The 17567-nt window shown below is 37.3% G+C and overlaps 1 protein-coding gene across 4 annotated transcripts in view; it reads left to right on the top strand.

Annotated features, from left to right (window-relative positions):
* The window catches only part of grid2 (glutamate receptor, ionotropic, delta 2), a 608583-nt gene that overhangs the window by 328275 nt on the left and 262741 nt on the right, over positions 1–17567 (top strand). For all 4 annotated transcript variants that reach the window (XR_015935866.1, XM_088628644.1, XM_088628643.1 and 1 more), the window contains exons 3-4: positions 3596–3880; positions 15160–15365. Coding sequence is in view for 3 of the 4 variants with exons in the window: in XM_088628644.1 (XP_088484770.1) it covers positions 3596–3880; positions 15160–15365 (491 nt within the window). In the remaining variant the exon portion in view is untranslated. The remainder of the gene's footprint in view (positions 1–3595; positions 3881–15159; positions 15366–17567) is intronic.

The raw sequence follows: 17567 nt of genomic DNA, 5'->3' as shown, positions 1-17567 counted from the left end.
TACACAACGCACGTCTGTAGCTGTACCTTCTTCTTCTTGCACAGATAGGGGTGTTTGTGGTCAGAGTGTGTCTGGGGTAGCAACAGTGTAGGGAGGGAGGGGAGAGACTGAAATGTATGAAGAAGCTGGTATGTTAAGTTTTGCAATAGTAAAGTAATAGTAGTGGGAAAATAAGTGTGCTTGAAAGAGGGTGAGAATGGGCTTGTTTTTGTTTCACTCCAGATATCTGATGTTTTCTTCTTGAGGAAATATTTTGTTAAAAAATATTGATTTCTATTATCTGTATTTTCAATTCTTACCGGATGTGTCACGTGTTTCCCTCCAAGTGCCGTACTGACTTGGCATGATCTGGTTATATGATGGTAAAAAGTAGTAATATCAACTCCTCACAATCCCCTCCCCCTGCCCGTCCCAAAGTTGAAGTTGTTACCAGAGCTGTGGGGAGGCTGGCTTTCCGCAAAGAGAATGCCACTGCCATCTGCCAGAAGCTCTTGACAGCACAGGAACATCCATCGCCAGTGCTCTACAGTCAGATCCGCTGGGCACAACTCGAAGAGCAGGCTTGTATTGGTTACATCATGAGAAATCTCTAGGCCTTAATTACTAAGAGGGATGCATTCATACCTCTGCCAAAGAAAAAAAAATGCTTGTGCTGAGCAAAAATAAAAGCTGTCTTATGTGGGTTGTATCATTGCTACTGTTAGCCTTACAGTATGTTAACCTTAGCCCTCATGGTGATGCTTAGTCATTGTTCATTATTGATTCTATTAATGCTTAATTTTGTTTCTGATGCACGTAGCCTACCATCTAATACAGAATTGGGCTTCCAATGCATATAAATGAGTAAACAGAGACAAAGTTGCAGAAATCTTTCATAATACTGATGGAAACAAACCCAGAAAATAAATTTCAGAGGGAGCTGTGAAACCGTGGGCTCCAACAAGTTAGATGCTTGGGAATTGAAACATTGTTCTTTTTAAGAACTGTCGTGCATGACAGAAATGTATGAGGTAAATATAAAAATACTGACATATTCTTTTCCTAATTGGAGTTTTTTTACCTTTATTTTGTTTATCTCTGTTGTGAAAAGGCTTGTATTTGCCAGGTGGATTTGTTCTTCTATCCCGTGTTTCACACAGGCTAATGTGCTATAATTTTTTTTTTCTTCAGTGTTCTTTTTTAGAATTTTAAAGCGCTTTCCACATTTTGTGGAAAAAGCTGTGGGGAATTCTGTGCGATATGTTGACAATTTGATGCCACATTTAAGAAGTTACAGATTCCACTGGGTATATAATGAAAATGAAAAGCTCTGCTGAGTGAAGCCAGAGATAGAATTGATCAACAGCAATGCATAAAAAAACACAAGAAGTATTTTTGACATCTACTGTACCATCTTTAGCTTTAATTGGTTAAATTGATGTTTACTTCTATTAAGCTCCCAACATTCATGTTTGGTTCACTGAGCTTTAATGTGTTTTTGAAATAGGAACTTCAGAAAATCGTTTGATGATAACAATTAGAAACGTGTCTTTAGGTCTGGTAAATGACACCATTGTGTGAAACCATAACTAATTCAGATTCAATCATATTTGACAATAAAGACTTTAGGTGATTGTTTGGAAAATGGAGATAGTAGGATCAAAAGCCTTAAGAGCACAGAGAAAGATGTAGCAATCACACAAACTGTTATTCTATTACTTCAGTTTTTCAAAAAACATCTTAGAAGAAGCAAGACAGCAGTAATTTCATGAACTTGCTAATAATTTTTTTATGGTCTCCAACAACCAGACCTTACTCATTTTGTCTCGATACTTGATTGAAACAATGTTTTTTTCTTTCATCTGCCCATGTATTTATTAACCATGTTTTGCTTGGCCTATTTGGGATCTGTTTACTGCTGGCACCTGTAAAGCTTGTTTCAGTCCCAAAAGTTGTTAGGAGCTACAGGGGTGATACCGAGTTTAGCTCCATTAGCCAGGAGACAGAACCTGATGTTCTATTACGGCGCCAGGTTAGTCATTAGTTGGAGTGAAGGTATTGCATCTGGTCTCATATTGTGAGGTACAGCAAGGCTGTTTCAGTGATGTCACATGAGATCTCTCAAGAGGGTACAAGTCTCCTGCACCAGGACACCTCTCATTGAGAAGAGGAATTGTGCACTGTTCACCATGCACTGCTGAGATACACAAGTACTGTAGCCTACATGTCAACAAAACTTGAACAATAGTTTGTTCTGAGCTCAGAAGCAAGAAACATTCAGTTGAAATCACAGATCTCTGAGCAAAAGAATTATTTCACATTGTACAATATGCCTGTTGTTGCTCTCTCTAATCTGTGACTAGATTTGTATTATTTTTACTGTCCTAGTTCTTTAACCACTGTGTCTTGTGAGACATATAACTTTTCACATTGAATTTGCATTTACTGGTTTTGAAGTGTAATTCAAGCTGGATAGACATGTCACATACTGTACAGCGTGTAATAAAATAGGTGCAGTTCATTTTTTCTGCTGGGGTTATACAATAGAATTACACCTCTCACCCACTCCATTCCTGCTCTAGCTGTTCCCAGGATACTGTTCCCAGGACACTGAGATTAACTATTGTATTTATGCCTATTTCTAGATGCTGAATCCTTGACAAGTATATTTGTTAATAAATTCATGTTACTTCCAATGTCTGTACCAGTTAATATTGCTGGGATTAAAATAGTGCTGGGTGGTTGCTGAGTACTAATTTTTGCAGTTTGTGAATTTTGAGTTACTTTCCCAAGTTCAGAACCCCTTTAACTGTATGAAGCTTTTGCCTGCCATTGTGTTTATGAGTGGGTACCTGATTATCACCTTTCTAAATAAGCCAATGTGATAGAGAATGGTCAACTTTTTCTTCTTCTTTCTGAGTTGCTCAGGCTCTCTCTCCAGCCATGTGCATTGGTTGGTTTACACTTTCCTAAGTTTATGTGAAAGTTATTAAGGTATAGTTCTGAATGTTTAAGAAGGAGAGGAATTTCTGGATAGCGTCAGCTATGGATCCTCCCATGTGTAGGCAGGAAATGCAATGAAATTAGGGTCTCTTGTTATTTCTGTTTCAAGAGTATTGCAAGTAGTGTTTCTAAGCTTATTTTACAGAAGTATTTAAACAACTCAGAGTTTATATACCTCACCTGTCAAACAGAGGCATGCATCAACTATGTTTGCACAGTGCCTGATTGGTTCACTGTATGTTTGCAAAGCCTGTCCTGTCCAGGTTTTCTAAATAAAAAGTACATTATTGAAAATGTCAGTGGATTTTTTTGCAGCTCAGTGGCATTTCTCCATTCAATAAAACATACACAAATGATGTTCTTCACTTATGAACTCCTAAAAGTAATGAGCTCAGAATTAATTAATAGGGTAGCACAAAATCTCCAGAGTGAGTGCTTTTTCTAATTAAGCTAAACGAATGGGTGTAAATTTGTTTTTTTCTGCTTTACATACCATGATTTTGAAAAGAGCTCAATTTCCCAAGATGAGGTGCGAAATCTGGTGTTCACAAAGTTGAGGTCGTCACAAGTACAGCGCTTTGCTAACCCATGGTCTCCCTCTTCTTTGCTGTAGCCTGTGAGCTGATGAACAGAGGGATCCTGGCGCTGGTCAGCTCCATCGGCTGCATGTCAGCGGGCTCGCTGCAGTCCCTGGCGGACGCCATGCACATTCCTCACCTCTTCATCCAGCGGGCGCCAGCGGGCACCCCACGCTCCAGCTGCAGCATCACGCACCGCACCCGCTCAGAGGACTACACCCTGTTCGTGCGCCCCCCAGTGTACCTCAACGAGGTCATTCTCCGGGTCGTCACGGAGTACACCTGGCAGAAGTTCATTATCTTCTACGACATTGAATATGGTAAACCTTCCCTGTTTCTATTTTTATTGAATTGGTGTGTTTTCTGCCCTTGTCTACACCTGCAGTGAGGAGCAAAACTCTTTCTGATGAGGTCTGTGTAGCCTTGACTCCTGCCACCCAGTTACAGACGTACAACCTGTGAATGGAAACACTAAAACACGTGCGGGATGAAAAACAGTCAAAGAATAAGAGGGACACACAGTATTAATAAGTTAACAATGTTCGGCCCAAACAGCACTTCAGTATGACGTCATGTAGCTACAGTATAATCTAAATGGGCACTCCAAGGCAGTCAAAGCTGAACTCCGAATCTCTGTTCTCCCGTACAGTGAGCGTGTGTGTCTGCATGTGTGTGGCTCAGGGTTATTCAGAGCTTGCTTTTCCTTGCTTTGAAATGCTTTGAAATGCTTTGAAATGTCTTCCAAAGGTGCAATCCACTGCCAGATGGTAAAGTGGTTCTGAACCTGATTTACAACAGTGGCACCCAAATGCGACCCTTGAGGGCTGTAGACCGCAGGTTTCACTACCGTTTAAGAGTTGGGTAAATTGTTGAGTTGTGTCAATGAAGTAAATAATGAGTTCCATTGGGCAATTAAGAAGGCAGCTTGGAAAAATACAGATCCTTCATCCTTTGAAAACTGGAATTGTGCACCTGTGGTTTAGATTGGTCTCTTGTACGTGTTTAACATCAATCAAATCCACACTTATGGATCCCTTTACTATTTTATTTAGATTTTTTTCTGTATAATTGATTTCCATTTGTGGGATATCAGAGTATATTGTTTTAGTTGTTTCTCTTTTTCTGTCGCTGGCGCACTTTTATGTTTTTCAGTTGGGAATGATCCCTTAAAATGAAGTTTTTACTCATAATACTTTTTTTTAAGTAACTATTCTTTTAAAAATATCTGTATCCTAACTCCTCAAGGCATTTAATTTAATCTGATATGACCCTACATAACAAAACATAGCAAACTAGAAATTATAAAAAAACATACTTTGAGCTAATATTGTTATCACAGGGGCCCATATTGACCACATTAAAGACTTGACTCATTTTATTTTAACAGATATCGAGTTGTTGAAAAGGGCTTAATTTATTTGTCCCAAAGCACAATGACTTGCTATTTTGTTTATTTTAGATTCTATCAGCCTAGCAGGGTTTTAACATGATGTGCAGAACAGCAGCACAAAGGAAGAAACACCAGCGTAAGCCTCACTGTTTAGAACTCTATATTACAGGTGGTTTGTCTTTTGCACATGAATTTCATGTGTATGCTTTTTGAAACTCTAAGAGGAAGAAGGCAGAGGGGCCAAGGCAGCCAGTTGAATCTTTAAAGGGTGTAGGTAATGTTGAGTTCAATGAACTTTGAGTGGAAGGAATAGTTACAGAGTGGCCTAGGCGAGAGGCGAGGAGTGGAGGCATAAGGGTTATCAATATGGCCAGGTGCAGAGAAGGGAGATGGGGCTGGAAAAGCACAAGGATCAGACACAAGAGCACATGCTTGTAAGAGCAGATCAGAGAATAGAAATAAATACCTCAATACTTTGCCCTAAAATAGATGAAGTGAAATGAGTACATGAGTAGATTAAATGTAAGAATGATGCTTAGGGATAATGGGAGAATCTGTCTAATGCTTATTGAAAAGGAACCTTTTGCTGAGAGCTTTGATTCTTAGCACTCTATTGAATGGTCCTAGTATTTCAGGATATGTGCAGAAGGATTAAGGTAGAATAAGAACTGTTGTACATTTGATTAAAGACTGGGAGGCAGAGGGTAATATTTTCCAGGGAGATCTATATAATGTGCTACATAGAGTGAAGATTTCTTGCGTTTTATGTCAAGTTGTCAGGCAGTTGGAAATATTTCAATACAACAAGAGAGTTAGTAAAAATCAATCATATACAGGTTGCTTTTTTTGGCTTTTATTTACCCAACATCCAATTAGAAATAAAAGCAGCACCTTTCAGTACTAGAGTAGTATGTACAGTAGGTCTTATTCAGGATCCTGACATTTTCAGTAACGAAATAGTCCTTAAAGTGATCTGAAAGATCTACTGTACCTTTCATTTAAAGGGACACTTCTGTACTTGAATACAGTGACTTAAAGATATCAGAACACTGAATTCAGTAAATCTACAGAAAACAGATTCTACAGCTGATAGCTGAGAGATACATATGAAATAAAAAACAGAAAACAGAAAATAGAAGGGGCCAAAAGCTAACCCTTGTGGAACATTATAGTCCAGAACCTTACAGAATCGGGAAGGTTAATATTGTAGCTCTTTAAAGTCATCTCAGATCACTAGTATAAGTGCTTGTGTAAACAGTACGTAAGGTAATTGTAGTCCCTCAGCTTAAACTCAAAATTAACCAAAAACACATTCACTACAATCAGCATTACTGCCTTATTTTTGTGGCACACAAATATTGTATCTCTTGACTCAAATACATGATAAATATAAATAGGTAGGTTGTGTACAAGATTAATTTCCTGATACTTAATATATTTTTCTTTGGCAAAACAGCTGTCTACAATTTTTTTTTTATATTATGCTGTTCAAACTTCACGTCAGTGATTTGGGTTTCCAATGGCGACTTAAAGGCAAGCCAAAATGACTATTGTTTTCTCATTCATATAAATGTCATAGACCACGTAAATGAAGCCCTGACTAAATTAACACGTACTCTACTTGGGTGTAAAGGATCATCCAAAACTTAAAATCCAAGTACAATGATTGACAGAACTTATGGATCCTCTTTATTGAAAATGTTGATGCCAAGTAAGAGCAGTGCGTTTATGTTGCTTAAATCAAATTTATTTGACCTACTGTGCTCACCATGCCTGAAAAATAGCTGATTGCTGTATATACTTCCTGTTCATTGCCAACATCAAAGGCTGCATCCTGCCGAGACATTTAGAGGGATTTAACTGTAATGAAAGCCTTTTTAAAAAAATGCAGCTGCACACTAAAGAGTGAAATGAATCTGTGAGGGATAGAAAACAGACACAGGGTTTGTGTTTTTAAAATCAGATTCACCAAATTTTAGGCTCCTTCAATATAAAAAAAGAGTTCTTTAAATATTAACAAAATTTTAATATTTAGGATTATGTTGCAGAATTTAAGCTCATGTGTTTCTTCTCTTATATTAAAAAAGTAATTTTAAATTCTAGACTGTGAATTAGGATTTATAAATTACCAATAGTTGCATTTGCATTCATGTAAAATCTAAACTTTACATTATCTTCTTTATACAGTATGTCTACATACAGTATTAACTTGTAAGAAGCAATAGTGACTTACAGTTCGCTGGGCTAATTCTGGAAAGGGTAATAAACCTGCAGGAAAAAAAATGTTTTACTGACATGACAATATGATTGGGTTCACATGAGAAGTTGATTGTTATGTTAAAGAAAGATTAGTTAAAATGTATTTGTATGCGTGGGCTTGTGTATAAATAACTCCATGATAATGGGATCTCACAGCCACAGCCACAGCACTAGAAATCACAGTTGCCAGATTGTCATCAAGCTGCGCTTATTGCAATTCTTCATCTTAATTACCTTAAATAGCCAATTAAGAGTAATTAAGTTTTTACTGCTATATTAAGTATCTTTTTGACATGTATGCTAGTGTTTATTTTTATTTAATTGTGTTTACATGTGAAAGTGTGAATTTTAACGTGAATAGATGGATAGCTGTTAATAAGCTGCTGTAAATATGGAGAGAGGGGAGGCATATGTAAGATTTGTGTCGATGGTGCTTTTATAAGTCAATCTATTTTGTGATGTGTCTTTACTTCTTAAAATAAATTCTTTATTTTTGCACCTGCAATATGTCCTTTCAGAGTTTTCCTTAAAGTCCTTCTCTTCATTACCGAGGCAACAGACAGTACAGTGCTTACCTCCTGCAGAGGAGGTTGTTTATGACTGCAAATTAATTTGTGCCCGTATTTTCCTGAAGCCAACTTAAATCTAAATGAAAATATCAAGTCTTTTTAATAATTGTTTTAGTTACTTTTTCTACTACATTATACTGTATAAAGTATTCAAGAAGGAATGTATTTGTTTTAGATGTTTTTATATGAAACTTGTTTGTAAGAAAATGTTCAATATTCACTTCCAGAACTCATATACAGTGTGTCTTTAAAGTTCAGCTATAATGTAACAAGTATTTATTCCATGATGCCTGTCATTGCAGTTTTGACTTTCCAGATCCACATTTTCTCAGCAAGAGGTGAAGAGTGGAGGTGTGAGGGTTATCAGCACGGTCAGGTGCAGGGAAGGAGGACAGGAAATAAGATGGGAAGGGGGACTGAGAAAGCACAAGGAGCAGGCACAAGAGCACACGCTACTAAGAGTGCATCACAGAGCAGAAAAATGCCTCTATGACCTAAAATTAACCTTGCAAAAAAGTCACATTGATTCACATCCGACTACCATATAACTAAAGTGTCTCACTTAATGGTTCAAAAGCACACTAAAATGTGAATTCAAAAGTCATGCATGTTGACATGAACAACATGTAGAAAACAGAATGATGTATAGCATGATGACGGTTCTAGCAATATAATTTATTGGACATACTGTAGCTAGGCGTAAAGGAAGAGCTGAGTAGTTCATCCAGTTAAGGTTTTCACTCTGAGTGCAGGATGACCTAGATGTTGACGTTCAAGCCAGAGTCACCCCAAGCAGAAGACTCAATTAACTCAGTGCTGCAGGTAGAAGCAGGATAGGTCAGCTTGACTCGTGTTGAAACGGAACTCTTTAAAATTCCTGGTTGCCTGCAGGCTTGTAATGACATCTCCTGTACTTCTCTGTAGAGCCTGTAGCATTTCCAAAAGATCATATAGGACCGCTGTACCTCCATTGCACCTCTGCCACCCAAGTTGTACTCTTGTACCTGAAAAAGTCTTGATTTATTTACAATATGCAGGAGTTGGGTTGTGTTTAAAAGAGGAATGTCTAGATGAGTGGATTGGAGGATTCTGTCCACTTCTGCTAATGGTACATATTTGCTGAAAATGCAGTTTCAGATTGGGTGGGTATATGAAAAAATGGGGTAAGATGAACATTAACCATGCGGTTGACCTTTGTTACCTTCCCTGAATTGAGAACTGGAGGATCAATACCACATACTCAGTCTCAGCTCCTGGCTATCCTCCGTGGCCTTTGTATCATGACTGGCAAGTAGGGCACAGATTTTCTCAAGGAGGCCAAGCTATTGAATCTATAGCTCTTTTCCACATGGCCAAAATGAGCAGATCTGTTCCTTCTTACATGTTGGATACGCATTGATGTTTTCAGTGAGGTTTTCTTCATGTATTGGAACAGAAGCTTTTTTTCTTCAAATTTACATCCTCGTATCGTATTGTTCCTCACAGCGTGATGTGTTATTACATGAATTAAGTGCATTAGGCACATCTGAAATACTTGACTCCTATGACGATGTAATGGTAGAGTTACAGTATTCAATGCAGTACTCAGTTTGTCTCAGAGACTGTAGGAAACTTCATACCTTATCACGGTATGTGGCTGATTGCATCTTAGTTAATACATCTCTTTGAGAACAGAAACAGGACAAACAATGCAGTGAAAAAACAGACTGCTTTGGTTCAAGTGTAAAATACAGAATTATCACATTGAGGTGGCTGGTTTCAGGTGGTGTTATAAGGTAATTTAACATGAAGGTGTGGTTGCTGATGTTCATTAATGCTTCTAAGTGATTAAATTAGAACATGCTCTAGAGATTTTTGATCTCTAAGTAAAAATGTGTTCTTATTATACAATAAATGGATATAAAATCATAAAAGTAAAACCCATGTAGTAAAAACGTGATATATAATTATTTATCAGTAAAATGGTGCTGTGAAGGCACACATGGAGGCACTTTCAGACTTACCAGCTTTGGGGTTTAGCTCAGCAGTCCAGCATTCCTGGTGCTGTGAATGGATCTGTTCGGCACAAACACCTTTTACTCTTGCCTTTTCTATTCCATTTGCATTTGCAAGGTAATTTTTACATTTGCATTTTCATTTTGCAATGATAAGCTAGTAACATATTTATACAGCAGGGCATTGAACAGATCTCAAAATCCCTTTAAAAGGGAGCAGCCCACTGGGAGTACACATGGCCCCTTGGCAGTGACATGCTACTGTTTTCTGTATTGTGAGTTTTGGTTGATTGCCATGCACAAATGTAAAGCTGCAGAATACGGATGTATTGTATTGCCTTTGTTTTCCGTGGTGCTGTCCATGGTGCTGCACATTTACTTAGACCTGTTTTTCTGTAATCCTATGAGGAGAAGTGACATAAAATCATTCATTTTTTTAGATACAAGGAAACAGAACAAAGCTCACGAGGCATTTCATATATTTCAAGAGGCTGTCAAAACGAAAGACAGCGAGACTATAGTACAGTATTATAGTATAGTGTAGTACTATAGTACTACCCTCTCATTTTTAGATTCAGTATCTCCCCACTCTCTGTTGCAGTAAACATACAAACTGTATGTTCATAATTAATTTACATTTAATTAAAGAATACATTTATAACCTTTGGTAACATAAATTTACCTTATTTTAAGACACCCCTGTTATGTTGAGGACACTTCATGATAATTTAAGATTCTACCAAAACTGAAAGAATTAAATACCTGCAGGAAAATTGAACTTTGTGTAGCCTAATATACTGTATGTACTGTACTCAGTTCCCATGAGTGGGCATTGCTATATAACACAATTACTATATATTTTTAATATAAAATAATATTTTTTAGATTAATTATTGACAATTTGCTAAAACATCATACTAATTAGTTTCACTAAACATAGACGAACAATTTGTGTCTTGCTGATCTTTTAATATTGTTGGGCAGTTCAACAAAAAAAATAGTTTTAATACTACTGCATAAAATACTGTATTTCCAATTATACTCAAGCTATTTGAAATGATAAATTAAGTGAAAAAAAATCAAAATAATAAGGAAATGAACCCCTTTTTCTTACAACTGAAATTATTAGACCCTGGATTGGTGTGCTCTTGTTCTATATGTCTTCATGTAGTTTAAAACTTCAATTAAACAAGTGAATATCCATTAGAACCTGGAACACAATGGTTACAGTGTGTTTACAATGCTGCACATCCCATGGCTTTTCTATGTGCAATACTGATCTTTAGGGTAATGTCTGCTGAAGTCTAATTATATCCTGTCTGACACTTGTCAGCCGAATCTGTGAGTGCTGCTCTTCGTGGTACTGCTCTGCTCTGTGGTGCTGCTTTAACAGCTTGTGCCAAACCTTTCCAGTTCATTGGTTACTTGTTCCTTTTTTCATTACCTCCTGGGCAGATCTGAAGCAGTTTCCATGACTTTTTATTTTAGTGTTACTGTAGCTTTAGCTATTTCTCAACAAGGCTATAACAGAGCACGCCATCCCTTTCCAACAGCTCTCCTTTCTGTGGGCTTGGAGGACCAGCTGGCTGTTGTGGAAGGAACAGCAGTGGCAGAGCGGATTTGTCTCATCATTGATCGATAAAGCCATGGAATTCTGCCAAGCCAGCACTCCTATTAAAGCTTTTGCCCTCTCCCACCTTTGAGCTGAATCCCAGCCCTCCCCCTCCCCCCTTTTTTCTCTTGTATTTAACTGCCTTCTGGAAATGGCATACGAAAATGTGCATAAGTATACAGTAACTCATAATATAATCCATATCAGTTGCTGTATCTGAACGTCCATAGCCATAGTTATGGATTCCACTCATCAATGAAAATTGCAGCTCATTAGCAAAGATGTCTGTCCATTTAAAAACTGGTGTGTCTTGTCTACGAAGATACTGTATACTACATATACTGTACACAACATAATGAAGACTAATAAGAGAAAAGATGACATTTGTACTGCTTTTCAAGTAGTGCAACTCTTCAGCTTTGTGTGTATGCAGGGTGCTCAGATTGGCATCTCATAGATCTCACAGAGCAGTTAGGTCTGTCTTTTAAGCAAAGGCTTGTTTTGGTGTTGGGAGCTGAATGAAAGCCCTTAATTTCTGAATGTTGAGCTCTGTGAGAGAATTCTCTGAACTGCATTGGAAAAACATTGTTGCCACATTCTGCATCCTTTGATTTGCCTTTGATTTGGTAGCAAGTCCTGGACAGGGGAGGGCAGCGAGGCTCTTTGTGCCTCCATCAAATCAACCAGGCGAACACTAAGGCCAGTGTGTTAGTTCACCTCACACCCAAAACAGGTTTGTTGCTTGTGTAAAGTATAAATAAGTGCTTTCTATTTTAAAGCCTAAAAGCATCTCCTCTCGTTTTTTACTTGTGTTCTTGTGTGCACATTTTTTCTTGTGTTTTAAGGAGGGACTTATTTTGTCAGCCTCCCTAAGGACTTCACATACAGTATTCAAATCCAAACCATCTAAAATGCACATCTGTTTGACACTACAGGTTTTTAGCTTCTTTAACCTGGCTATGTAAGGCATCCTTGCAAAAAGAAAAAAAACGATTCTAAGCTTCTTTATGTTCTTTACAGCATGCTTTTTGCAACAAAATCCAAAACAGATACTTAAGATTCTGTGTTGTAGCATTATAGCAATACAGTGTACGTCCCTGGGTTTAAGTTTCTACACTAAGCAAACTGCTGGCTTTAACTTTCTCATCAAGTTGAGCACATCCTATTTGACAGCAATGGAATAAATCTCTAATATCAGCAGTTAGTGCTTTGCACTTGTCAGCAGTGAAATTAATTTTTCATGCTTCTATCTGGTCTGGGTAATGTCCAGGTGTTTATGTATTTTCTTCTCTGATGTTATGGTGTTCTTAGTTAATCCATGATATAAAATGTATTTTTTCATTCCCTCTTATGAAGCCTTAAGGAATCAAGAATAATTAAAATAATCATCTATTTGAGCTTCTGTACGTGTATGAAGATGAACACAAAGTAAATTGCCCAATGAGGAAAGAAAATCACAAATCTTGATGTTTTTTGGCTAAGATACATTTGCTGACTTGTCAACACTTCTGTCTCTGTCTACGTCTCTGTCTCTGATGACCCATAAGAGTCTTCTGACCTTAGGAGAGAGATGTGCTATATAATATCATATTTTTCGCAATCTGCTTTTTTGTATTTTTTCTACAACACCAAGTTTTCATGAGAAATTTATCCAGCTGTTGAACAATTGCCACTTGGTATAATCTTTTTTTTATAGTGCCTTCAGTTTTGAGCTGTATAATTTCAGGTAGGCATCATCAGTTATCTTATTCAAGGTCACCTCAATTAGCACCAAAGAACATTGTTAATTGACTGTGAAACTGTAAATTATTTTTTTCTGCCTTCACTTCATTTCAAGGCAAAACTGGCTTGGGAGAGAGGAGTTTGCAAACAGTGTGAGAATTCTTAGATTCTTACACACACAGCCCACTATCTGCCTCATACTGTATTTCTGCTCTGTTCCTTTCTTCTCCATACCTGAACAAGGCTTCACAGCCAAGACATTGTTTCTTCTTCTGTATTAACTTTATTTTATGGCATGGAAGTCATCTAATATTATACATACTGCAAGGATCCAGAACAACAAGAATGTTAATGCCTGGACTTTATAGAGTTATAAAGACCATAAAGCATTAACAAGACATTTACTATACTTCACTGGTGTCCAATTTACTGGTCCTATAATACGTTGTAGCATCGTAACCTTCATTCTGAAAAGAGCAGAGGCTTTCTCTGTCTGGCAGAGAAAAGACACAGAAAAGAGTCTTTCCTTGCTTTTCTTTTAATGACATTGCAAGTTGTGTTGCTAAAAGGTGTCCCACTGGAATTTTAGCACATTGATGCAGTGTCAGAATGGCTTATGTTTAAGTAAAAGGACAGAAGGAGATTCTGACACTTGACCCGGTTCAAATATGGGATTAGTTACAGGATTTGTCATACCTTCTTTCACATTGTGTGGATACTGTATGTGCAGTCACACAGTTTGATGAAATCATTGGTCATTTTTTTTCTGTGCTTACAAAGGCCACTGTTATATTCTGGCATTGTTAATTGTAAGTACTGTATATAGCCACCTATATGTAAGACTGAATGTCTAATAAACAGGGGTCGTGTGGTGGCTCTGTGCCTGTGGCTGAAAGGTTGCCGGTTCAAATCCCACGGCAGGCAGAAGAATCCTACTCTGTTGGGCTCCAGGGGCACTGTACAATGGCTGACCCAGCACTCTGACCCCAAGCTTCTCTCCCTGTCTGTATACCTGTGTGTCTCATGGAGAGCAAGTTGAGGTATGGGAAAAGATGAATTCCCAATGCAAGAAATTGTATAGGGCTAATAAAGTGATCTGATATCCAGGCACATTTTAAAACTGAACACTTACTGTATGTTCACAAACAAGATCTGTTGGAAAGGAAAGAAGAGAAGGGATTGAGTCGTTACATTTCTAGATGAAAGCTCTTTATCCGTTTCGTCAACAAGAAAATAATTTGTTTACCAAATACATCCTTAGAAGTAAAGGCATTTGGTCAGAGGACTGTATATCTATATTTGAGTGAGAAATGGGAATGTTGTTTAAGTAAAATTTTGGAAGTAAAATTCCAAAAATGTAGCCATCAAAGTGGTTCAATATTTTGTGTCAATCTCTTGATCTAGTATTTCCTCTGAGACAAAAAATACAACAGAAAACCTATACAGTATATATTATATATTTGCTAACATCTACTCTGAGCTTTGTTAACATTATGAAAAAAGAGAGAGACTCTGGCTTGTATGAGCTCAATTCACAGAGGAAATATTCCTGCCACTTTTTTTTAAATCTCTTAATTACGTTGAAAACGTCGCTGGTTTTAAAAAGCTGTTTTGGTTCATAGTACCTAAGTCATAAAGAATCTTACTCTAACAAATCTATGGTCATTTGACACATTTATTGCACTTTTAAAATATGTATGCATCCAAACACACATTCCAAAGCCTAATGCGTTGGGTCAAACACACTAAAATGCTGTATGAAATGAAGTACTTTGATATAATACAGTGTATTAATCTTGTGCACTTATTTGTATTACTGATGTACATTTATCTCTGCCATCCTTTTCTGTGCTCCTAAATGGCCAGAAATGCTTAGAAGAATTGACTAACACTTTTGTGTTGCCCAGGAACCAATGTTCACAGTGTAGAACTGAATTATCACCCTTTCTAATGAAACAGTGGGGCACCTTTACACATTTTAACTTTTAGCAAGTTTCACAGCTGGTGAAAAACAAATTGATTTATGTTGTCTGCTTTTGGCTGTTATCTACAGATATCCGTGGCATCCAGGACTTCTTGGACAAGGTGTCCCAGCAGGGAATGGATGTATCCTTGCAGAAAGTGGAGACCAACATCAACATGATGATCACAGCCATGTTCAGAACAATGCGTGTTGAAGAGCTGCATCGCTATCGGGACACCCTGCGCAGAGCTATCCTCTTCATGAGCCCTGCCACGGCCAAAGCCTTCATTACTGAGGTACAGTAGGGCTTCAAACTCATTTAAGGTCATTGTTATACCTTTAACAGTACAGTATATGGACATGCAACCTTTCTTCACAGTCCTAATTTGTGATTTCTTGAATAGTAAGATTTGTGTTAGAAGACAATGTGCTGTTCCTATGATTAGTGCTTTCCTCATTCAATTCTTCTCCTTTCTCAGGATAATGATTATGTATCATGCACAGTATCTGCAAGAACTCTCATACTGTGTAAAACAACAAAGCCTTTTTTAGCTTTTCTTAACTATTATGTGTGTACATTATTATAGAGACTAGATCACTTTAAGAAAGTACACATTTTTTTTTAGTTTGAATCCTCTTTCTGATCAGGCCTCTGTCAATTGGAAAATGAAATCCTAGAGGCCTTCTAAAGACTTGTTATCTGTATGTATTTTTTTAAATATGATGATAGTTTTAACTGGCAAAAACTTAATAACCAAGAACCAAGGCAGCTCTAGATATGCAATTCAATCAATACAATTTAAGGAAAATATTTTAACTGTGAAAAGCAATCAGACAGCTGAATCAGGTAGCTTGTGATCTTAGATTGTTTCCTTGAAGAAAATGATTTAACTAATCATTAGAAGAAATTTTTAAACATGGGACAAAGTAACCAGTGATGTCTACACACACTATTAGAATGAATGCAAGTGTGAATTTAGCCTCAAAGTTTGCCATTACTGTGCAATGTGACTTGTTCTATCAACAGTGGGGCTTACAAACATGTCAGCTCATTTTCAAAGAAAAGAAAAGGGTGGTTTCACAATCTTATAAAAACATTAGAAAAGCAATTCATGTACAGTAGCATTTATGGTTTATGTGGTTTCCATAATAGAAATGATTGGTGCTCTTTAAGTATAGAGCTTAGGTGCTGGTGATTTTACAAGGAGTAAGCAATGCATTTATAAAGTGCTTTATGGGTGTGCTGTTCCACAGGACAAAATGAACTGGAGATATCATTACACTGCTCTTTGTGATTAAAAGAAAACTCTTTGAGTCTTATACTACTATATGTGATGACAAAAGCTGGCAGTGAGTCTGAACGTGGAACAGCGTGACCTGCAATACAGTTACTGCAAGTTTATTACTTATTGTACTATAAATGAATTAGCACTTGCTTTTTTCTTTTATAAATCATAAACATCTTGTAATACTGTATGTGTTAGAAAAACAAGGATCTTCTGATGTCATGCCCTGTACACCTTGGGGGCGCTCTACTTCTGTTCCTAGCTCCCTGTGATTATTCATGTCTTTCCTGTGTGTCTTGTTGTGTAGCCTATTTACTTCATGTCTGTTCTGCTCCTGGCTCAGCATTGAGGGTACGGATGTCGTGGGACCCGCCTAGCACCAGGTCGCCCCTCTTCCATGTCCTGAGGGCATAGGTTTCTATACTGACATCGTTTGACCCCCTGAGCCTGGGCTAACATCCGTGTTGCCCCTTTTACTGATACGCATAGGGTCTTTACTTGCCCTTCCGACATCCGTGACATCTGACTTACAAGAACATGTTTTATTTTACGAACATCTTCTTGTGTATCAGATAAAAATATGTCTTCAATGCTTTTAAACATTTTTCTTTAGACAAATCAAATGCTAAAATGCAATTTCGTGGCTTCCTCTTAACATGACGTCTGTCTTATTGATCACTAATTGATAGTGGTACCTGATCAGCAAGTTGTGGCTGACTGATAGAATTTATATTTTCCATTTGGGATTCAAATTGCTACAGAACCACAATAGAACTGTTTGTCTACCACCCATGTTCTCTTAATATGTACAGTACCAGCCTCTTATTTATGTGGGCTTAGATATTTAGTTAAAGAATGTATTTCTAATAGGCTATCTTATTGAACGCTATATCTGCTAATACTGCTTCCTGGTTAGGGGCTTCTTTGACCTATTGAACATCTCATAATCTTTTCTGAATAATAAAATGAACAGTTACGGAACAGCAGGAAGTCCTTTTTAGACTTCTCTGTAGCCAATTTCTAAAAGCATTCAAAAGAATAATTTACTGCATGATGGGTTGAATGCAAACAGGCACCATTCTGACTATTTTACAGTTCTGGGGGATGTTCTTCATTTAAGTGATGGATGAGCCTCAGTTCTTAATTGGAGATTTACTTTTAAGGCATTCTATGGAAACAGTATTAAAAATATAATATTTTTTATAGTAATGT

This window comes from Lepisosteus platostomus, chromosome 4 (genome assembly GCF_059453375.1).
Source record: "Lepisosteus platostomus isolate fLepPlt1 chromosome 4, fLepPlt1.hap1, whole genome shotgun sequence".
Classification (NCBI taxonomy): Eukaryota; Metazoa; Chordata; class Actinopteri; order Semionotiformes; family Lepisosteidae; genus Lepisosteus; species Lepisosteus platostomus.
The sequence above is the reverse complement of the archived record's forward strand: the minus strand, read 5'-3'. Positions and strand labels throughout refer to the sequence as shown.